Here is a 24,512-nt window from a genome sequence, read left to right as displayed (position 1 = left end):
GAAGTATCTGTTTGTGGGAGGAGTCTAGTTATCTCCCAGAATAACCCAGCCTAGTCTAGAATTATCCATGGTGTATATGTCCTAGTAGAAGAGTCTGTTTGTGGGTAGAGTCCAGTTGTCTCTTAGATGGACCCAGCCTAGTCTAGAAGTATCCAGCGTGTGTTGAAGTACCTAAAGGGTCAATATAAGGATGTTTCCCCCTTGTAAGAAGGCAAGAAATGAAATATCTAGTTCCTGCCTATGCTTCTCTTCTACCCCTCTAATTCTCCAATCTTTCCCCACTACCCTTCTACTGTACCACGGCGCCTACACGGTGACGGCACGCGCGTCCTCCGAGTATCCCACCCTACAACCTCCGTAGACAACGTCAGCTACAACACTAACACCTCTTTTATCCAAAATTACTATCAAGTAAACCATTTCTGTGTATTGACTAATGCAAGCAAAAAAACAGGGCAGCCCGGTGCACGTAGCTCCCGCTTGCGCAGGGTCCGGGGAAGGGTTCGACCACTTTGGTCTTTTGTACACAGCCTTTCCCTACATTTCTGAAAGAGGGTGTTTCCAGGACTCAAACCCGTGACCTCATGATCACAAGGCAACATTAGAAACATTAGAAAGTAACCATTAATAGAGCAAGCAAAGGTACCCTGCCATTCATATGTACAATGTACCACACCAATATTCCAAAATATTTAACAACAAAGATAATGCAACTTAAGATTCAGGTTCAAAGCCATGATTTGTAGGAACCTGTAAGCCATGTTGTTCAGCCTGGTATTTGTTATCACCCTCTAGACGCTCCACTTCGACATATTTATCAAATGATGCATAAACATCATGACAACCTTTGACATCAAGTTGTAGATCTGCAAGGCCAGCATAAGTGACCATTAAATAATAGATGGATATAGCACATAAAATGCAAACACAATTCAAATTATAGGTCCTACCATAAAAGGACTCTTTTCTGTTAGATTTATAGTCAACATTAATGCACTCGATGTAATTAATGTGGTGGCCTTCAAATAGTTGTTCAATTGTTCCTTCCACAACAGTTCCCTGGGGAGAAAGCAAAGTTAATGACAAGTAATTGGCATAGAGGTAATTGTTAGTATAACATCCACCTTCATTTTGTCTTCAAGTTTCTCGCATAGAACTCTATTGAGCTCTTGCACATCATGCTGCATGAAAGAATCATAGGTGTCCCACCCGAAAGATTTAGTCAACTCTTTTGTAGCTACACTATTGTCGCTATACTGGAGCTTGTAAAAAAGGCTCTGCAGGGCTAAAGGAATACTCCCAGATGGCATGTCATTCTCAGTAGTTGGCATGTGATACACAGCCTAAGAAGAAAACCAATGAATTGATTCAAAATTAGTTCAAAATTCAAACTCACAACAAAGCATGTGCGGTACGACAAAGCAAGGTCTCACACCTTCCGAAAGTAAGGTATATGATACAGGGTTTGCAGAAGAGAGTTCATATAACAGGTAGCACCCTGATTCTTGAGACCAACATAACCTGTTTCCTTTTTCGAGTCATAAGTCCAATAGTCAACCATTTTGCGAACAGCAACCTCAGCTTCAACAACAACAGTATCATTCACGAGATAGCCCCTACTTGGGTCATACAACTCACTCAGAGGCATAAAAGATGTGAAACCCCAGTCACTCTCACGTGCATTAAACTGATGTTGAGTATCTGCCAAACATGGGACCAACATACAGCCTTAACCAGAGAAATTTTGCAGAAATATTTAAAAACTCACAATATCACCGAAGCACCGCTACTACCGAACTTCATTAGCTACCACATAAAATAACAAGCCAAAAGAGTCTTTGAAAGCATGAGGGCACAACCGAGTGGATGACATGGAACAAAACTAATAATCATTATACCATTACTAAATGCATGATAAAAAATAATTGAAGGTTCAGGCTTCAAGCAACAATAACTGACCGAGAAGTACTAAAACAATATGAGTGGAAATATAAGGATTTTTTCCTCGTGATAGAACATAATCTGGTGTGCATTATAAAAATTATCAACTACTCCCTCCGATCCATAATAAGTATCGCAGTAAGTTTCTCGAAAGAAAGAAAACGATCAACTGCAGATGTTGTGATTTGTGATTTACGGATAACCTAAAAGAAGTTTCATGAAATTAATTCCCAAACTGTTACCTGTATATATACATACATACATACATACATACATATATATATATATATATATATATATATAACAATTTCAGCGCCACCAGTACCATAGAAATACAATGTCAAACTAGAGTCCACACAATAATTGAATTACTTTAACAATGTTGACCACTGACCAAGAACCCACAAAAAAGAGATGCACAGCTGAGAAACATCCAGCTCCCAGGTATAAAAGTTGAATGATCCTTAGACATTGAAGTATTGAAGTAAAGACTAGACAAGGTTTATATCAAACTTTACAAGAAAGATGTCTGCTTTGCATGTGATACATCAGTTATGAATATTGTATATCTTGATCTACAAGAATGTACTCCATCTCACCAAAAGAAAGAAAAAAGGCGGTTGTGTGTTATCGAGCATCATTATTGCATGATAACCTAGGCATGTACTGTGCACAGCTTCAGTTGCACAGCCAAACAGATAACATGCGGCAGTACATGCACAGAATTTTAACTGATCAATGGGTTCATCCTGTTCCACGTCAGCTCAAGACTTCAAGGTTATATTCCCTTGAAACTTCCATGACGGATGGCTTAAAAAATATGATTACAGCATTAATCCAAGAAAAGCAATACCTTTGCGTGCTGTATACTTCTGATGGATCTGGTTTACAATGGCTAGGCTGAACTGAGCATACCGGCTCCATCCGTAAGGGAGGTTCCCCGAGTCTGCAACATCCAAGTACATCGAGAGATGGTCCACATTATTTCCCTTGGGGAAAATTAGCACACGCCTACGTCCAAAACAAGCACATCCATCAGTACCTTCAACGTCCAACATCTCCCACATTAGACGCATTTTCACGGCGAATCAAAATGGCAAGTTGTCCAAAACTCACCATTTAAATCCCCCAACGACAAACACATCCGAGTAGTGCTTCTTCCCGCTGACCCTGGTGAAGTTCTCTATCGTCCAGGTGAACCGGGAAGTCTGCGGGTCCTCAGGTGCTTGGCTCTCCGCCGTGTTCGTAGGCTCCGTCTGCGCCACCACTAGCAACGCCAACAAGAGCACCACCGAGACCAACACGCGTGCAAGATCAGTAAAAGGTCGAAATGCAAACACCCGGCAATCACACCGCCGTGACAGACGGACAAGCACGCTGGGGGGTAAATCGCGAGGCTCTCAGTCTCACCTTCCATTGGCTGCGCGGCGTCTGCGGCGGAGAGCTCTTGGTGTGGCACCAACATCTCTTCATCCTCCTGCTGCTGCTGAGAGGGGCACGGAGGGGGAGGGTTCAGATCCGGGAGGTGCGCGTAAACCCATGGAGAAAGAGGAGACCCCCGATCGGAACGGAGCAGTGGGGCGAGAGGAGCCGGGGAGATCAGGCGAGTGAGGAGATAGGGCACGTACCTCGAGAGGGGAAGGGGTCATCATAGTCATGGAGCCGTCGTCGCTGGCGGCGATGGCCGGTGAAGGGGTAGCGATCCGGGAGGCGGCTGCCGCGCGCGAGCAGGCAGCGGCGGCGGGCGGCGGGCGGCGTGAGGCGGCGGATGGGGAGGAGCTTGGGGAAATGGTCGAGGGGATTTCCCGGGCCCAGCAGGTCACAGCAAGAGGGGATGACAAATTCTAAATTTTCACGTCATGCTCTCTTGTGCTGTCAGCGAGGCGAAGCTCGAAGCCGAACGTTTGGATCTGACCAGAGGGAGTGTCGTCGCGCCCGGAGCACATCGCGTGCTAGACCGAGGGTAACCATGGGCGTGTTTAGTTGCTTTCGCTGCGGGGCCTGGCCCTTCTGAGCTAGACCGAGCAGGCCTGAGTAAGCAAAAACAGGGTTAAAAATGTAGATGACTAGTTGATTGGTTGACTGTATTGGAATTTTGTTATCAAGATGCAATTTTCACCTGGCGTTTGGTTGCATACATGCATATGATTACCAGCGTTAACAACAAAACTTAACAGCCATCAGATTGGGCTTGACATTTTGTCAAACACTTTGAGCACGTCGGAGCTTCCACTGCTCATCATGCCCACCACCGGCTTCCGACGACCGTGGACACGCCCGACTCGCTGCCGTGATCGTGGCCGCGCCCGGCTCGCCGCCGTGGACGTGGTCGCGTCCGGCTCGCCGCAGGTCGTGGACGAGCTTGAGCTGGCGTTATTGAGGATCTTGCCGCGTCTGTCACCTCTCGGAGAGCCTCTGCGTCGACCGCCTCGTCTTCGCTGCCTCCCCCGCGCTCTCGTCGTCGTCGTCGCCGACAACAGCGGATGCCGCGTCGCGGTCTAGCTCGGGCATGGCGCCGGCGCCAGCTCCGGCCGCTACACTCACACCAAAGACCAAACCCAATAGATGTCCCTGAGCAAAGAAAGAAGCGGATCCATGGCTTTCTTCTTGGAGGCACCTGCATTGAGGAAGCTCCTGCTGCGGGGTGGCGGAGCCATGACGCGGTCCCTGTGCAACGCCGGCCTCGGCTTCTACCTCGACGACGCGGGGCGCTTTCTCGCCCCCCTGTGGGAGCTCATCAAGCAGAAGGTCGTCGAGCTCGCGGCCTTCCTCGCCGGCCTCCTCGCCGCGCTCGGCAAGAAGGGCGACAAGCTCTTCTAGTCGGAGACCCGCTCGGAGATGCTCGCGCAGTGGGTGCATGCCGGCGTCACCGTGGTGCTCCCGGCCGCGCTCGCTGCCGCCTCGGTTGCAGTGCTCCGCCGCCCAGCGCCACTTCGCCCCGCCGCCCGAGTTGCTGCTCTCGCCGGCGCGCCGCTCGCCGACGCCGGGACCACCGCGCCTCGCTGCCTCGGTTGCCGTGCACCGCTGCCCCGCCGCCGGCGAACTTCGCCTCGCCGTGCCACCTCCACCCCGCCGGCGCTCGTCTCCGTTCACCGCCCCGGCCAGATCCGGGCGGGTGGACGAGATCCACCCGTCCCGCGATCCAAACGCCGCGCCCCGCGCCTGGATCCTCTCATCCTGCACCACCTCGTCCGCCCATTGACTTTTCCCGCGGGGTAATATTTCCACTAAGTCCCCAGATCTCAGTAATTTTGTGCACTTTTCATCGCATCATAACTGCATCATCGTAGCTCTGATTCGTGCGTGTAGCATATCAAAATGTTCGTCTTGACGAGTACATCATTTCATCTCATTGCATCATTTTCATTTGAGCTCATCTTGATGCCCGAAATGCTGTTGGAAGAGGGCTATGTGATGAATTTGTCAGTTCTGTTTCAGCAAATGGCATTTTGTTATTTTTGCCATGATTAATGTGTGCATGCTATGATCCTAAGCTCTACATGTGTTTTGTTATATGCCATGCCATCTTTACAGGGGTGTATGCCATGTATTTTTGTGATCTTTATGGTGACTAGCACAAGCATGCAAAGTAGCTTACTCGGTGATGCTGATTTCAGGGACTTAGAATTTCACTAAGTCCTTGCCATGTCCTTATTTTTATGCCATATGTTCATGTTGTTTCCTAGTGATCCGTGCCTATTTTGAGGATGATCAGTAAGGATGTTTTGTTAATATTGTGGTGCTCTATCCATCCATGTATTTGTTTGCAATTATGGAGCACCCTAGCTTGAGTCAATCGAGCTCTACTTTTGCTATAAAATGTTCTTGGCAGATTGTTAACATGTTTAGCAATTTTGCCGAGCTTGTTGTTGTTGATCCGTGCATGCTATGTTGTTGTTTTTGCCATGTATAGCTTCTATGACATGTCTTCTTGTTGGGTGTATGCTTAGTTTATCATGCCATGCTTTGCAGTGAGTGCATCGAGCTCGTAAACATGCCTACTTGTTAACTATTTTGCCATGCTCCAGTTTTTCACTAAGTCTAAATCTGTTAATGTTTTTGCTATGTTCACATGCTTGCAATTGTATTTTCTGATCCCTTTTGGCTTATGGTCACTAAGGGACTTTTGTTATATGCTTTGAGTAGCTTCATGCCATTCATTTAGTTGCCATGATATCTTCCTGTAGCATGTAGTTTTCATGCTCTAAACTTTGCTTCCTGATGATAAATTCCCGACTTGTTATTTCTCTAAGTCTGAAACTTGTTATCGTTTGCACTTTTGCCATGATTGTTTGAACCTGTTAATGTGTGAATTAGCCGTAGCTCAGTGTTCATCTTTTGTCAAGCATCATGAGTGGATCCCTGCCATGTATTTTGTTGCCATGTTTGAGTGTTGTAGCATATTTATCTTGATGCTTTTAGATGGCTACTTGCTGTTTATCGCAGACCGGTGTCATATTTGTTTTGCTTGCCATTTCCAAACCGTGCATCCGATTCCGGTGATCTTTATATCGATTTCAACCGAAATCACCTCAGCTTTCCAGTGGCACTCTTGGTTTTCCAAGTTGAGGCCAGGTTCAATCATTCCTTTCCAAATCATGCATATGCATCATATACCGCATGCCGCATATCATGCCATGTTCATGTGTTGGTTGTTTACTATGTTGTGTGCTTCTTTCGGTGTTGCTTCTTCGGGTTGGTTCCGTTAACGTCGCATTTGTGAGGACCCGTTTGACTATGTCCGTTTGTCTTCTTCATGGACTCGTTCTTCTTCCTTGCGGGATTTCAGGCAAGATGACCATACCCTCGAAATCACTTCTATCTTTGCTTGCTAGTTGCTCGCTCTTTTGCTATGCCTATGCTGCGATACCTACCACTTGCTTTATCATGCCTCACATATTGTTAAGCCAAGCCTCTAACCACCTTGTCCTAGCAAAACGTTGTTTGGCTATGTTACCGCTTTGCTCAGCCCCTCTTATAGCGTTGTTAGTTGCAGGTGAAGATTGGAGTTTGTTCCTAGTTGGAACATGGATATTTGTTGGGATATCACAATATCTCTTATTTATATTAATGCACCTATATACTTGGTAAAGGGTGGAAGGCTCGGCCTTATGCCTGGTGTTTTGTTCCACTCTTGCCGCCCTAGTTTCCGTCATATCGGTGTTATGTTCCTGGATTTTGCGTTCCTTACGCGGTTGGGTTATAATGGGAACCCCTTGACAGTTCACCTTGAATAAAACTCCTCCAGCAAGTCCCAACATTGGTTTTACCATTCGCCACCTAGCCTTTTCTTTCCCTTGAGTCGGCCGGCTCAAGGTTCATCTTTATTTAAACCCCCGGGGCCAGTGCTTCTCTAAGTGTTGGTCCAACCCAGAGCATCGTGTGGGGCCGTCCCTTGGCAACTTGGGTTATGTTGGCTCCCGTACGCTTAGCTTATCCGGTGTGCCCTGAGAATGAGATATGTGCAGCTCCTATCGGGATTTGTTGGCACAGCGGGTGGTCTTGCTGGACTTGTTTTACCATTGTCGAGGATGTCTTGTAACCGGGATTCCGAGTCTGATCGGGTCTTCACGCTAGAAGGAATATCCTTCGTTGACCGTGAGAGCTTGTGATGGGCTAAGTTGGGACACCCCTGCAGGGATTTGAACTTTCGAAAGCCGTGCCCGCGGTTATGGGCAAATGGGAATTTGTTAATGTCTGGTTGTAGATAACCTGAAACTTAACTTAATTAAAATACATCTATCGTGTGTGTAACTGTGATGGTCTCTTCTCGGCGGAGTCCGGGAAGTGAACACGGTGTTGGAGTTATGCTTGACATAAGTTGTTCTAGGATCACTTCTTGATCATAGTTTCTCGACCGTGCTTCGCCTTCTCTTCTCGCTCTCATTTGCGTATGTTAGCCACCATATATGCTAGTCGCTTGCTGCAGCTCCACCTCATACCTTTTCCCTTCCTTTAAGCTTAAATAGTCTTGATCGCAAGGGTGTGATATTGCTGAGTCCCAGTGACTCACAGATACTTCCAAAACCAGTTTGCAGGTGCCGATGTTACTGAGCAGGTGACGCAACCGAGCTTAAGGAGGAGCTCGATGAAGATCGTGTTCGTAGTCTTGTTTCGTTTCCAGTTGATCAGTAGCGGAGCCCAGTTGGGGTCGATCGGGGATCTGTGTAGCATTTGGGGTAGTCTTCTTTTATTTTGGTTCCGTAGTCGGACCTTGATTGTATTTGGATGTTGTAATGCTATTCTTGTACTGTGTGAAGTGGCGATTGTAAGCCAACCATGTATCCCTTTCCCTTATGTATTACATGGGTTGTGTGAAGATTACCTCACTTACGATTGCTTTCAATGCGGTTATGCCTCTAAGTCGTGCTTCGACACGTGGGAGATATAGCCGCATCGAGGGCGTTACAGGTTTACTCTCTAGGGTGTGGCCAAGTTTGCAACAACAAACTTGTGGAGCTTGGTTTACTCTCTAGGGTGTGGCCAAGTTTGCAATAACAAACTTGTGGAGCTTGGTTTACTCAGCTTAGTTTGTCTCTGCCCGTTTCCTTACCGTAGTGACGCTCTATCTTTGATGGACTACGCGGTAGACATGAGCTGGCATCAGTAAAAACTCCGGAGCATGCCTTGTCCGTGGTGACCACGAGTGTAACCAGCCCAAAACGGTGGTCTAGCCACTGTTCTCGTCGGCAGCGCTGCTCCGACCGGCTCTGGCCTCGCCATTAATGCCCAATAGTTGCCCCCTCGCCGTCGCCTTCCCCTGGACCTCTTGCCCCCTCTGTTTTCTTCTCCGGCGAGCCGTGCCAGCGACCGAGCAGTGAGCGCCCGTGTGCACCGTCGCCTTCCTCCTCTGTCTTCTTCCTCCCCGAGCCTCCTTGGCGTTGCGTTGCTCCGTGAGCCTCTGCAGCTCGGCTGTTTCCTCCTCACCGCCTTCCCGCCGCTTCCCGTGAGCCTTGGCCGCGCTTGCCGACGCTGCGCCCCTCGTCGGCGCGCAGACACGTCGCCTGCCGCGTGCCACCTCCTCCCCTCCTTCCCGAGCTCTTCCCGCGGCTATAAATAGTGCCCCGAGCTCTCTCGCAGTCCGCAATCCCTCCCCGAGCCTCTCCCCGAGCCCGGAGCCCCTCTCTGACCACCACCATCGCCATAGCCGCCGCCTCGGGTCTCGCCTGATTCCGGTGACCCCGAGCCCCCCGCCACTCCTCCAACACCACTGCATCCCCCATGCTCCGGTGAGCCTCCCCGTGGCCTCAGCCTCTCCTCTTCTCCACTGTAGCCCCCACTTCACCTGCGACCGAAGCTCCTTCCCGCCACAAGCTCAACCGCGGCCAGTCCGGCGCTTGTCGGCGGCAGTAACCACCACCCCAAGATGCGCCTCTCCGTCATGCGCATTTCGGTAGGTCGCACGCCGCTAGCGGTGGCCGGAATCGCCGGTGATCGCCGTCGGGGTGTCCACCTCCCTCGGCCAGGCGCGTGCCCGAGCGTGAGGTTGAAGAAGCTAGACCAGGCAGGCCCCCTTCTCGCGCGCCCCCACCTGTCCGCGACCGTAGGGCATGGCCCCGCTAGCCACATAGGATAAGTGGACGCGCCCCAGCCGCGAAGCAGCTTTCCCCACGCGAAAGCGTATTCCTGGAAAGTGCTCTTTCAATCACCGAAAGCGTATTCTTCCTCTTCTTCGGCCAGAAATACGTTTTCCTCTTTGGAAAACGTATTCTCAGAAAAGACACGTTCTGTTTAAACTACCAGGGACCTGTTTGTAGAAGTACTTTTGCAGACTAGTCCCTGAGCTTTAAACGTCCGTATCTTTTTACCCGTAACTCCGAATGAGGTGATCCCAACGCTCATTTTCTCTATTCGTCGAGCTCTTTTTGATGGGACTATTTTCTTGATGTTTGCACATTCTTAAAATGCCCATTTTGCCCTTTCTCTAATTCAGCCCCTTTGAGAGAGAACCGTTCTCCGGCAAATCTTTCCGCGATCGTTTCACACTTCTTCCCGGAGTATTTATCAACCCCAGGCAAGCAAACCTCTTATCATGAGCCCCAAACTTGCATGTTGACTTTGCTTGCACCTCGTGTATGTGTAGTTACAGTTGCTACTTACCGTTTTCGTCTGCAGTTATTCCGTTATGATTATCATGCATGCTTATGTTTTCATGATATCTTTTCCCATGCAAATTAGAATGTTATTATCGATATTGCTTGGAGTTCTAGGGCTTATATTTGGATGATTATGTGGATGTCATGTGCCTTTGGGTTCTTAGTGGCTATTATGATTGCTATCATAACTGTATTGCGCCGTTGATATGCTAGTAGTTGGTATTGTCATGTTCTTGCTATAGTTGTGCACTTGAGAAGTTCGATACTTTGTCCATGCATTTGTATGCTGCATGTTCATGGTTGCATTCATGTTAAACATGTTCATGATGATGGAGAAGTTAATAAAATGACTTAATAATAACAAACCTCCTCCGTCATCGATGGGATCGAGTCATAGTGCCACCAAACCGAACTTCTTTAGTGCAACCACATTTTGCCTTTATGGGAAGGCCTTAATGCGATCTATTGTCATGCCTCTCGCCGGTGCCTCCAAAGAGGGAAGGTTATGGGTGCGCGCTACCCTGATCAGGTAGGCGGACATAAGCCTTGTGTGCCCGGGTTTGGTTTTGAGCTCAGGTCCCCGTGTGGGACGTTTATGTTTGGCCACGACGGTGGCCGTTGTTGTCTTTGGTAGACACGGGGCCACCCAGGACTAGCCCAGTGGGGAGTGAGTCGGAGTGGCCGGGAGAGTGTCACGGCAGTAGGTCGGTTTCATCGGAATGCCGTTGGTCCACCCGAATGGGATGACGAGGCCATGGGTTCCGTGGTGTGTGTACAGTGCGCTACCTCTGCAGAGTGTTTATAAAGTCTATCGATAGCAACACAGTTTGTAGTAGGTCACACTATCGGGTCTTGGTAGAAATGGAGGATAAACCTGAAATAATTAAGTAAATTAATGTGATAACAAGAATGTGGTGACTTGGACTATGAGATAGTCGTGAGAAGTCACGACGATGTTTTGATATGATCACGAGACGAGGTCTCGGTGAGTGTTGGAGACCAAGTGTTGGTCATGGTTGTGATCACCGGAAAGATCACTGTTTGAGACCAAGTGTTGGTCATGGTTGTGATCGCCAGAAAGATCACCGTTTGGTTACAAGGCAACCCGTTGGTAAGAGAGTCCGAGGGACTCAGTGCACAAGTTTGGTTGCATTGCATGAGTAATATGTGGTTATTTGCATTTAAAGTACCATGGCAGAACAGAAGATGGTTGCATAAAGTTAACATGTTATGTTTGCATTGAATATGATCGGTAGTTTACTTTCAGCATAGTTTCATGATGCCATGCCATGCTTGGATTGATTATGCCATGATTGAGATGATATGCTATGTTTTATTGTCGCCATGTTAGAAGCATGTTTTGATGTGCCATGTGATTACGATGTTAGTAGATGCTATGATGTTCATGCTTAGTTGATCTTCATCATGCCATGGTTAGTAATTTATATGAGATAGGTTGTTGCATGCACTTGGTTCTTACTTTGTCATCTGCTTGTTTGGATGTTATGTATTTGGTTGTCTTGCAAGTACATTCAATGTACTGACCTGGCGTGTCATGCCAGTTTTGTAGGTCATACCCGAAGTGTTCACTTGACCCGTCGTACTAGGCCGTAACCTTGCCAGTCCTGTGAGTTGTGGAGCCCAGCCAGAGTTGTTATGCTGCCAAACCAAGGCTTCCGCTGCCATCTAAATAGATTTTCGCTGCCATTTAAATAGCCTTAGGGCTATGCCAGATAATTGTATTCATCAACGATGTAATCTTCTATACATGTATTTGATGAATATTCTTGTACCTGGAATGCTGTATTATTGACCTGTCGTGCGTCAGGTGTTATCCTGCGCTGACGTGCGAAGGCCCCCTGCTCCATGCGGATCGGGGTGCCACAAATCCACTTACGACATTTGTAGCGTGACATAATGTCATAGCCCGGTCGTTATTTCGAACCGTTTTTTAGCCTCCCGCTCCATGTTTCAAGATGCGGTTTTATTGGCACGTCTTGTCAAAGCAAAGATCGTGTCCCCTTATTGTGGGATTCACATCAATACGGGCATGGGTAATCCAACCCGCTGCCTGCACGACCCTTGAGGAATAGGCGAGTTTTAAGGCGAGTTGGGAGGCGCTTGATATTCACTACCTTTATAAAGGGATAGGATTCACCTCTTTCACCCACACCCTCTTCCTCTCTGCCCATCCATTCTCGAGCTCCAGCGCCCAAGCCTCCATCCTTTCTGCCTCCAAAAAGCACTCCAGCCATGTCCGGATCTGGAGTGCAAGGCAAGTGGATGTTTTCCTCCGTCAAGGAGAAGGACATCACCAGGCTCCGGGAGGCTGGGTACCTAGCCAAGGAAATTGCCCACCGGCTTTCGGCCAAGGGACATACCATCCCCACCCCAGAGCCCCATGAGAGGGTCGTGTTCATCCCCCACTTCATCCGCGGGTTGGGATTTCCTCTCCACCCATTAGTCCGTGGACTCATGTTCTACTACGGGCTGGATTTCCACGATCTGGCCCCCAACTCCTTCCTCAATATCTCAGCATTTATTATCGTGTGCGAGGCCTTCCTCCATATCCCACCCCACCTCGGATTGTGGCTGAAGATCTTCAACATGAAGCCGAAGGTTGTGGATGGCCAACATGCAGAGTGCGGAGGTGCCATGGTGAGCAAGCTGCCCAATGTCGCATGGCCCAAAGGTACCTTCATGGAGACCATCAAAGGGTGGCAACAGTAGTGGTTCTATGTCACAGAGCCTCGCGACGCCACCTGGGTCGCGGCTCCCGAATTCCAGTCCCGCGGCCCGATGCGGCTCACCTCCTGGCTAGAGAAGGGCTTGGACTGGTCTTCGTCGGACGAGCTGATAGCGCTTCAAACACGCATCGGGAGCATGGTGGACAAGAACATCAAGCTTGTCAACGTGATCCAGGTGATGCTCGCTCGCCGGATCCTTCCGTGCCAAAGCCGGACTTGCCACTTGTGGGAGTTCAATCCGGCCAAGCACCAAACCTTGCAACGGTTCTTCGGCACTACGCACGAAGACATCTGGAAGGTGCTCTTAAAGGCCAACGAGACGTGGCCGGCGACGACCGAAGACCGCGGGCATGACCTGGCCTATCCCGCTAGTGTGGTAAGTTTTCCGTATTTCAAGGTGTATCCTTTACTTTCTTACTCAAGGAAGATGTCTAAGCTTCTCTATTTGTTTTTTCAGGGCTGGACAAAGAAGGTGGAGCGGATTCGGTGTCCGGCTCCGCTGCCCGAAGAACCAGCTATCCCACTTCTAACGAAAATGCTGGTTCCGGCGCCCTATCAAGCGTCGTAGAAGAAGGCCAAGGGGACCAGAGGTGGTCTCCGCCATAAGGGGACTTCGGACATGACATCCGAAGACGCCGAAACCCACTCCCCTCCCGCCACCGACGACGAGGAAGAGGACAAAAGCAATTCTGTCCCTGAGGGGGGAAGGAAGAAAAGGGCGGCCTCCACGCATCTGGAGGTAGAGACGTCCAAGAAGGGGAAGGCCTCTGCCATGGACAACTCCGCGTGGGAGGTTGATAGCAACTCCGAGTGGCGCCCCAGGGATATGCCCCTGGCCAAATCGTAAGTACTCAAAGACGCACACAAACACCTAGCCTCTTTACTTCATAATTTTAACATGTTAAATCATGCACTTGCAGTCCGGCCCGTTCCGACCTCGAGCGATCCTCATCTTCGAGAAATTCACTGGATCCGAAGGTGATGGACAGCGGGTCCCTTCCGGCGGCCTCCTCTCCCAAGGCTACGAAGGACGCTGAAGTGTTGTCCGAAGGACCCTTCCGGCTCAGGGGGAGGCACAGGAGGCTGTCACGGTGCCGCCAGAGGATAATACCTCGGCTGCCGAACACATGAGGGAGCAGATCCCCATGGAGACTGGTGATGGGGACAATACCCAATTTGGCCCCCAACCGAATACAATCCCGGAGACCTATATGATAACCCATGAGTATAGGGGATCGCAACAGTTTTCGAGGGTAGAGTATTCAACCCAAATTTATTGATTCGACACAAGGGGAGCCAAAGAATATGCTCAAGTATTAGCAGTTGAGTTGTCAATTCAACCACACCTGGAAACTTAATATCTACAGCAAAGTGTTTAGTAGCAAAGTAATATGATAGTAGTGGTAACAGTGGTAAAAGGTAACAGTAGCAAAAGTAATATTTTTGGTGTTTTGTAGTGATGATAACAATAGCAACGGAAAAGTAAATAAGTGAAGAACAATATACGGAAAGCTCGTAGGCAATGGATCGGTGATGGAGAATTATGCCAGATGCGGTTCATCATGTAACAGTCATAACCTAGGGTGGCACAGAACTAGCTCCAATTCATCAATGTAATGTAGGCATGTATTCCGAATATAGTCATACGTGCTTATGGAAAAGAACTTGCATGACATCTTTTGTCCTACCCTCCCGTGGCAGCGGGGTCCTATTGGAAACTAAGGGATATTAAGGCCTCCTTTTAATAGAGTACCGGAACAAAGCATTAACAGATAGTGAATACATGAACTCCTCAAACTACGGTCATCACCGGGAGTGGTCCCGATTATTGTCACTTCGGGGTTGCCGGATCATAACACATAGGAGGTGACTATAGACTTGCAAGATAGGATCAAGAATCTCATATATTGATAAAAACATAATAGGTTAAAATCTGAAATCATGGCACTCAGGCCCTAGTGACAAGCCTTAAGCATAGCAAAGTCATAGCAACATCAATCTCAGAACATAGTGGATACTAGGGATCAAACCCTAACAAAACTAACTCGATTACATGATAAATCTCATCCAACCCATCACCGTCCAGCAAGCCTACGATGGAATTACTCACGCACGGCGGTGAGCATCATGAAATTGGTGATGGAGGATGGTTGATGATGACGATGGCGATGGATTCCCCTCTCCGGAGCCCCGGACGGACTCCAGATCAGCCCTCCCGAGAGAGTTTAGGGCTTAGCGGCGGCTCCGTATCGTAAAACGTGATGAATCCTTCTCCCTAGTTTTTTCTCCCCGAAAGTGAATATATGGAGTCAGGGTTGAGGTCGGTGGAGCGTCAAGGGGCCCATGAGGCAGGGGGCGTGCCCAGGGGGTAGGGCGCGCCCCCACCCTCGTGGACAGGTGGAGGCCCCCCTGACGTGGATCTTCCTTCCAGTATTTTTTATATATTCCAAAATAATTCTCCGTTGATTTTCAGGTCATTCTGAGAACTTTTATTTCTACACGAAAATAACACCATGGCAATTTTGCTGAAAACAAAGTCAGTCCGGGTTAGTTCCATTCAAATCATGCAAGTTAGAGTCCAAAACAAGGGCAAAAGTGTTTGGAAAAGTAGATACGACGGAGACGTATCAACTCCCCCAAGCTTAAACCTTTGCTTGTCCTCAAGCAATTCAGTTGATAAACTGAAAGTGATAAAGAATTTTTTTTACAGACTCTGTTTGCTCTTGTTGTTGTAAATATGTAAAGCCAGCATTCAAGTTTTTAGCAAAGATTATGAACTAACCATATTCACAATAACATTTAGGTCTCATGTTTACTCATATCAATGACATAATCAACTAGCGAGCAATAATAATAAATCTCGGATGACAACACTTTCTCAAAACAATCATGATATGACATAACAAGATGGTATCTCGCTAGCCCTTTCTGAGACCGCAAAACATAAATGCAGAGCACCTTTAAAGATCAAGGACTGACTAGACATTGTAATTCATGGTAAAAGAGATCCAGTCAAGTCATACTCAATGTAAACTAACAGTAATGATGCAAATGACAGCGGTGCTCTCCAACTATTGCTTTTTAATAAGAGGATGATGACTCAACATAAAAGTAAATGGATAGGCCCTTTGCAGAGGGAAGCATGGATTTGTAGAGGTGCTAGAGCTCGGTTTTGAAATAGATATGAATAATATTTTGAGCGGTGTACTTTCATTGTCAACATAACAACCAAGAGATGACGATATCTTCCATGCTACACACATTATAGGCGGTTCCCAAACAGAATGGTAAAGTTTATACTCCCCTCCACCAACAAGCATCAATCCATGGCTTGCTGAAAACAACGAGTGCCTCCAACTAACAAGAGTCCCGGGGGAGTTTTGTTTGCAGTTATTTTGATTTTATTTGCATAAAGCATGGGATTGGGCATCCCGGTGACCAGCCATTTTCTCGTGAGTGAGGAGCGGAGTCCACTCCTCTTGAGAATAACCCGCCTAACATGGAAGATATAGACAACCCTAGTTGATACATGAGCTATTCGAGCATACAAAACATGATATTTATTTGAGGCTTTAGAGTTTAGCACATACAAATTTACTTGGAACGGCAGGTAGATACCGTATATAGGTAGGTATGGTGGACTCATATGGAATAATTTTGGGGTTTATGGAATTGGATGCACAAGAAGTATTCCCGCTTAATACAGGTGAAGGCTAGCAAAAGACTGGGAAGCGATCAACTAGAGAGCGACAACAGTCATGAACATGCATTAAAATTAATCAACACTGAATGCAAGCATGAGTAGGATATAATGCACCATGAACATAAATATCATAGAGGCTATGTTGATTTTGTTTCAACTACATGCGTGAACATGTGCCAAGTCAAGCCACTCGAATCGTTCAAAAGAGGATACCACCCTATCATACCACATCACAACCATTTTAATAGCATGTTGGCACGCAAGGTAAACCATTATAAGCTCCTAGATAATTAAGCATGGCATAAGCAACTATAATCTCTAATTGTCATTGCAAACATGTTTATTCGTAATAGGCTGAATCAGGAACGATGAACTAATCATATTTACAAAAACAAGAGAGGTCGAGTTCATACGAGCTTTTCTCATCTCAATAAGTTCATCATATAATCATCATTATTGCCTTTCACTTGCACGACTGAATAGTGTGGATAATAATAATAGTGCACGTGCATTGGACTAAGCTGGAATCTGCAAGCATTCAATTCAAGAGAGAAGACAAGGTAATATGGGCTCTTTGTCAGATCAACGATAATGCATATAAGAGCCACTTTAACATTTTCATTATGGTCTTCTCCTATTGACCCCCAAAGAAAAGAAAAGAAATAAAACTATTTACACGGGAAAGTTCCCAACTAGCAAAAGAAGAACGAGAAATCTTTTGGGGTTTTCTTTTTAATTACTACTACAAGCATGGAAATTAAACTAATTAAAAGCTACAACTAAATTTTTTGTTTTTCTTAAGGTTTTATTAAACACACAAGAAGAAAGCATAAAAAAGGAAAATAAACTAGCATGGATGATACAATGAAAAAGTGTGAGCACCGACAACTAGCAATGAGTGTGTGAACATGAATGTAATGTCGGTGAGAAATACATACTCCCCCAAGCTTAGGATTTTTCCGTAAGTTGGTTTATGGCCACGACTGGCCTAGCGGATATCCAAAGTTGTAGCTGGGGTCATACTAAGATGCAGCAGCTATTGCCTCATGAGCTGCCGCTTGGAGACGGGCCATCTCCGCCCTCCTCTTATACTCGTCCGCCTCCTCCCTGGTTATAACATATCTCCCTTTTGCCTAAGAGTCAAAGAAAGCAGGAGCAGGGAGAGCGACATGATAGGTGCGTTGTCTGTCAAAGATTAGTCGTTACTGGAGGAACTGATCGTTCCTCTCAACAAACCGATGATGAACCATGGCCTCATAATCTAAATAAACAGGAGGCAACTCAATATCATACCCACATATGGGTATATCAAGAAAATTAGCTAGACGGGTTGCATAAATTCCACCGAAGAAATCTTCAGTAAATCTATTATTATGCAACCTACGTGCAACAATGGCTCCCAAATTATAATGTCTAACTCCTAATACAACACTTCTGAGAACACTGAGGTCAGGGACACACATGTGACATGCTTCATCCTTACCATTTATGCACCTACCTATGAAGAGAGCAAAATAATGTATAGCAGGAAAATGGATGCTCCCTATGGTAGCTTGTGTTATGTCTCTAGATTCCCCCATAGTTATACTAGCAAGAAAATCTCTAAATTCAGATTTGTGAGGTTCATTAGGACTACCCCATTGTGGAAGTTTGCAACGTAGTGTTAAAATCCTCTAAGTCCATAGTATAAGAATTTTCATAAAGATCAAACAGGACAGTTTGAGAGTTGTGTGATGATGAAAATTCAAACCTTCTCACAAAGGAATCAGTGAGATAGTGGTACTGGCGGCACTTATCTGCCTCGAAGCTCTCAAGATCAGCATTACGCACATATGCGTTAAATTATTCCTTGATTCCCGCTTGATCCATAAAGTCCTCTGAAGGCCATTCACAAGCCCGCACTTGAGCTTCCCTCGGTGGTTCTTCGTCGGCATTGCGTATTGCGAGCCTGGGTCCTTGCTTCCTTGAAGGACCACCTTGGTTCATTTTCCTAAACATATTTCTTCCTCTGAAAAATTTCTGAAATTTTAGTAACTCCAAAATAAAAGTGAACCAAACTCAACAATATTGATAGCAACTACTCCTACAAGTGCCTAGAGGCAATATCATGTATCAAAACTACTTTTGACCATATAACTTTGACATGCAAGCTCAAGAACAGGGTCACCTAAGCAGCAAAAATATGCAATGAATAAAGCACTAGAACAAAAACTAATTAGGCCATTGGATGAGTCACATACCAAGGAACAATCCCCCAAAGCAGTTTTGTGAGAGGTGCTTTGAGCAAGGAGATCGAAAATGGCAGCAAAATGAGCTTGGACTCAGGTTTGAGCTGGTTAGTGATGTTTGTGGGAGGAAGGAGTGTGTGGTAGCTAGAATAAGTGGAGGGGAGCCACCGTGGGCCCACGAGGTAAGGGGCGTGCCCTCCACCCTCGTGGCCAGGTGCTTGCTCCCCCTGCTGTGTTCGTAGTGCCAGATATTCTCAAATATTCCAGAAAACATCATATTTAAATTTCAGGGCATTTGGAGAACTTTTATTTTCGGGGTATTTTTATTGCATTGATAATTCAGAAAACAGACAGAAATTACTATTTTTGCTTTATTTAATATAAATAACAGAAAGTAAAAAGAGGGTATAGAGAGTTGTGTTTTCTAAATTCATCCATCTCATGCTCATCAAAAGGAATCCACTAACAAGGTTGATCAGGTTGTGTTAACAAACTCATTCTGAATAACATGGAACCGGATAATTTTAGAATAACACTAGGTTACCTCAACGGGGATATGCACATCCCCAACAATAAGAATATCATATTTCTTCTTGACAGTAGGAAGAGGAAATTCAAAACCTCCAAAAATAATCGATGAAAATTTTCCAATAGAGTTTATACTATGAACTTGAGGTTGTTTCCTCGGAAAGTGTACCGTATGCTCATTGCCATTAACATGAAAAGTGACATCGCCTTTGGTGCAATCAATAACAGCCCCTGCAGTATTCAAAAAGGGTCTTCCAAGAATAATAGACATACTATCGTCCTCGGGAATAACAAAGTCCGTTAAAATAGTAACGTTTGCAACCACAACAGGCACATCCTCACAAATATCGACAGGTATAGCAGTTGATTTATCAGCCATTTGCAAAGATATTTCAGTAGGTGTCAACTTATTCAAATCAAGTCTATGATATAAATAGAGTGGCATAACACTAACACCGGCTCCAAGATCACATAAAGCAGTTTTAACATAGTTTCTTTTAATGGAGCATGGTATAGTTGGTACTCTGGGATCTCCTAGTTTCTTAGGTATTCCACCTTTAAAAGTATAATTAGCAAGCATGGTGGAAATTTCAGCTTCCGGTATCTTTCTTTTATTTGTAACAATTTCTTTCATATACTTAGCATAAGGATTCATTTTAAGCATACCAGTCAAACACATACGCAAGAAGATAGGTCTAATCATTTCAGCAAAGTGCTCAAAATCCTCATCATCCTTTTTCTTGGATGGTTTAGGAGGAAAATGCATGAGTTTCTGAACCCATGGTTCTCTTTCTTTACTGTGCTTCCTAGCAACAAAGTCTCTGTTATCATAACGTTGATTCTTTGATTGTGGGTTATCAAGATCAACAGCAGGTTCAATCTCTACATCATTATCATTACTAGGTTGAGCATCAATATGAACATCATCATTAACATTATTACTAGGTTCATGTTCGTTACCAGATTGTGTTTCAGCATCAGAAATAGAAATATCATTGGGATTCTCAGGTGTGTCTACAACAGGTTCACTAGAAGCATGCAAAGTCCTACCATTTTTCATTTTCTTCCTCTTAGAAGGACTAGGTGCATCAATATTATTTCTCTGAGAATCTTGCTCAATTCTCTTAGGATGTCCCTCAGGATACAAAGGTTCCTGAGTCATTTTACCACCTCTAGTCATAACTCTAACAACATTATCATTTTTCTTACTATTTAATTCATTGAGCAAATCATTCTGAGCTTTAACTACTTGTTCTACTTGAGTGGTAACCATAGAAGCATGTTTACTAATAAGTCTAAGTTCACCTTTAACATTATCCATATAATCACCCAAGTGTTCAAGCATATCAGCATTGTGTTTTAATTCTCTACCAAAATAAGCATTGAAGTTTTCTTGTTTAGCCATAAAGTCATCAAACTCATCCAAGCATGGGCTAGCAAACTTAGTAAATGGGATTTCAGCTTTATCATATCTATAGAGAGAATTTACCTTTACTACCTGTGTCGGGTTATCAAGACCATATGTTTCTTCAAAAGGCAATGAATTAAGACCATGTATTTCTTCAATAGGAGGTAAATTCTTAACATCTTCAGCTTTAATACCTTTTTCCTTCATAGATTTCTTTGCCTCTTGCATATCTTCAGGACTGAGAAATAGAATACCCCTTTTCTTCAGAGTTGGCTTAGGAGTTGGTTCAGGAATTGGATCAGGAAGTGTCCAATTATTTTCATTAGTCAACATAGTATTCAATAGAATTTCAGCTTCATCTAGTGTTCTTTCCGTGAAAACACAACCAACACAACTATCCAGGTGGTCTCTGGAAGCATCGGTTAGTCCATTATAAAAGATATCAAGTATTTCATTTTTCTTGAGAGGATGATCAGGCAAAGCATTAAGTAATTGGAGAAGCCTCCCCCAAGCTTGTGGGAGACTCTCTTCTTAATTTGCACAAAATTATATATTTCCCTTAAAGCAGCTTGTTTCTTATGAGCAGAAATATTTAGCAGAGAAGTAATAAATCATATCCTGGGGACTACGCACACAACCAGGATCAAGAGAATTAAACCATATCTTAGCATACCCTTTAATGAGAACGGAAATAATTTAAGGATATAATAATAGCGAGTTTTCTCATCATTAGTAAATAGGGTAGCTATATCATTTAATTTAGTAAGATGTGCCACAACAGTTTCAGATTCATAGCCATAGAAAGGATCCGATTCAACAAAAGTAATTATCTCAGGATCAACAAAGAAATCATAATCCTCATCAATAACAAAGATTGGTGAAGTAGCATAAGCAGGATCATATTTCATTCTAGCATTCAGAGTTTTTTGTTTCAGCTTAGCTAATAATTTCTTAAGATCACTCCTATCATTGCAAGCAAGAAAGTCTCTAGCAGATTCTTCATCCATAACATAGCCCACAGGCACAACAGGTAATTCATATCTAGGGGGAGAGTCTTCATCATCACTTTCATCAATATTACCAGTTTCAATAATTTCATTCTCTCTAGCCCTAGCAAGTTGTTCATCAAGAAATTCACCAAGTGGCACAGTAGTATCAAGCATAGAAGTAGTTTCATCATAAGTATCATGCATAGCAGAAGTAGCATCATCAATAACATGCGACATATTAGAATTAATAGCAGAAGCATGTTTAGGTGTCGCAAGCTTACTCAAAACAGAAGGTGAATCAAGTGCAGAGCTAGATGGCAGTTCCTTACCTCCCCTCGTAGTTGAGGGATAAATTTTTGTTTTCGCGTCTTTCAAGTTCTTCATAATGATTAGCAGATATAAATCCCAAGTGACTCAAAGAATAGAGCTATGCTCCCCGGTAATGGCGCCAGAAGATAGTCTTGGTAACCCACAAGTATAGGGGATCGCAACAGTCTTTGAGGGTAGAGTATTCAACCCAAATTTATTGATTCGACACAAGGGGAGCCAAAGAATATTCTCAAATATTAGCAGCCGAGTTGTCAATTCAACCACACCTGGAAACTTAATATCTGTAGCAAAGTGTTTAGTAGCAAAGTAATATGATAGTAGTGGTAATGGTGGTAAAAGGTAACGGTAGCAAAAGTAATATTTTTGGTGTTTTGTAGTTATGATAACAATAGCAACAGAAAAGTAAATAAGCGAAGAACAATATATGGAAAGCTCGTAGGCAATGGATCGGTGATGGAGAATTATGCCAGATGCGGCTCATCATGTAACACTCATAACCTAGGGTGACACAGAACTAGCTCCAATTCATCAATGTAATGTAGACATGTATTATATAGTCATACGTGCTTATGGAAAAGAACTTGCATGACATCTTTTGTCCTACCCTCCTGTGGCAGCGGGGTCCTATTGGAAACTAAGGGATATTAAGGCCTCCTTTTGATAGAGTACCGGAACAAAGCATTAACACATAGTGAATACATGAACTCCTCATACTACGGTCATCACCGGAAGTGGTCCCGATTATTGTCACTTTGGGATTGCCGGATCATAACACATAGTAGGTGACTATAGACTTGCAAGATAGGATCAAGAACTCTCATATATTAGTGAAAACATAATAGGTTCAGATCTGAAATCATGGCACTCGGGCCCTAGTGACAAGCATTAAGCATAGCAAAGTCATAGCAACATCAATCTCAGAACATAGTGGATACTAGGGATCAAACCCTAACAAAACTAACTCGATTACATGATAAATCTCATCCAACCCATCACCGTCCAGCAAGCCTACGATGGAATTACTCACGCACGGTGGTGAGCATCATGAAATTGGTGATGGAGGATGGTTGATGATGACGATGGCGACGGATTCCCCTCTCCGGAGCCCCGAAAGGACTCCAGATCAGCCCTGTCGATAGAGTTTAGGGCTTGGCGGCGGCTCCGTATCGTAAAACGCGATGGATCCTTCTCCCTATTTTTTCTCCCCGAAAGTGAATATATGGAGTCAGGGTTTAGGCCGGTGGAGCGTCAGGAGGCCCACGAGGCAGGGGGCGCCCAGGGGGTAGGGCGCGCCCCCACCCTCGTGGACAGGTGGATCCCCCCCTGACGTGGATCTTCCTTCCAGTATTTTTTATATATTCCAAAATAATTCTTTGTTGATTTTCAGGTCATTCTAAGAACTTTTATTTCTGCACAAAAATAACACCATGGCAATTCTGCTGAAAACAGCGCAGTCCGGGTTAGTTCCATTCAAATCATGCAAGTTAGGGTCCAAAATAAGGGCAAAAGTGTTTGGAAAAGTAGATACGACGGAGACGTATCACTATATGGCTCCGGAATCTGGCAAGCAGCCTCCTTCGAAAGAAGGAGGTGCACCGATTCCACCGGTGCCTTCTATCCAGCTAGAGGCACCGGATACTCTACTGGAAGCGCTGCGAAGTGCTTCCATTCTTGAGGAACACCATACCCTCATGGGTACGGTGGTTGAGAGGATTCAGTCTGCAAAGAGCGGACTGACCTAAGCCTGCACAAGCCTTCTAATAGGCTTTGAGGTAAGCGACACAATCGTATAAAAAGAATGTCATAGTATAGACAGTAGCCCCTGAGACTCTATCCGGTGTTCAAAAAGAAAAGCCAGACTGAGGATCAAGTAACTTTCATAGGAGACTAACTAAATATGTCCTACATGAATAAGCATGCGTCGTTGCTGGCCCCAACCTCTCATGCTGCTGAGGTCTCTAGACTAAAGCAGAGTCTAGAGCGGGCCGAGGAAGAGCTCGACCATGTAAAAAAGTAGCTAGAAGACAAGCAAGGTATGCAATGACCTTGTATATATCCGGAAATGATGAATGATTTGTGCTGATCATAGTGCAATGATATTTTTTAGGGGCGGCGACCGAGGTGGAGGCCCTCAAGAAAGCGCTGGCCGAGGCCGAGGAGAGGGTGGTAAAGGAACAAGCCGCCCATGAAAAGCATGAGGCCAGGGTCGGTGAGGTCCAATAGGAGCTCCAGGACACCGTGAAGAAATATGAGTCCCTGGAGCGTCACGTTGCGGATCAAGATTCCGAACTCGCCAAGGCCCGCCAAAGCGCATAAGATGCCCGGGTCGAAGCCCAGGGCACCCTCCAGGAGATCCAATAGGCCAGAAAAATCACGGCGGGTAAGGCCTTCATTATGCAGAGCAAATATGTGAAGAAGAGGTATCTCTTACTAACCCAGATTTGGAGTTCTCCAGGAGCGTTTGCGGATTTACCACGCAGTGTTGCCGATGCTGCGGATTTATTCCGAGCCGAAGAGGGGAGCTCGACGGAGAAGCTGTTCT

At 45.5% G+C, this 24,512-nt stretch overlaps 1 protein-coding gene across 5 annotated transcripts in view; it reads right to left on the bottom strand.

Moving 5' to 3' along the window:
- Positions 1 to 3,854, bottom strand: part of LOC119300663 (ubiquitin carboxyl-terminal hydrolase 12-like) — a 30,138-nt gene extending 26,284 nt beyond the window's left edge. The window contains exons 1-8 of one of the 5 annotated variants that reach the window (XM_037577568.1): positions 3,570 to 3,854; positions 3,352 to 3,424; positions 3,058 to 3,208; positions 2,795 to 2,952; positions 1,436 to 1,701; positions 1,125 to 1,343; positions 951 to 1,059; positions 751 to 866 (exon numbers count right to left, since the gene is read on the bottom strand). In XM_037577568.1, the coding sequence (XP_037433465.1) occupies positions 751 to 866; positions 951 to 1,059; positions 1,125 to 1,343; positions 1,436 to 1,701; positions 2,795 to 2,952; positions 3,058 to 3,208; positions 3,352 to 3,424; positions 3,570 to 3,599 (1,122 nt within the window). In that variant the 5' untranslated portion in view covers positions 3,600 to 3,854. Of the gene's footprint in view, positions 1 to 750; positions 867 to 950; positions 1,060 to 1,124; positions 1,344 to 1,435; positions 1,702 to 2,794; positions 2,953 to 3,057; positions 3,209 to 3,351; positions 3,428 to 3,569 lie in introns of all 5 variants that reach the window. The other 4 variants (XM_037577571.1, XM_037577567.1, XM_037577569.1 and 1 more) reach the window with 4 other exon arrangements.
- Between the last annotated feature and the right edge of the window lie 20,658 nt (positions 3,855 to 24,512).

The sequence above is a fragment of the Triticum dicoccoides genome, chromosome 5A (genome assembly GCF_002162155.2).
Source record: "Triticum dicoccoides isolate Atlit2015 ecotype Zavitan chromosome 5A, WEW_v2.0, whole genome shotgun sequence".
Taxonomy (NCBI): domain Eukaryota; kingdom Viridiplantae; phylum Streptophyta; class Magnoliopsida; order Poales; family Poaceae; genus Triticum; species Triticum dicoccoides.
Note: the sequence above shows the minus strand (reverse complement) of the source record. Positions and strands in the feature narration are given on the sequence as shown.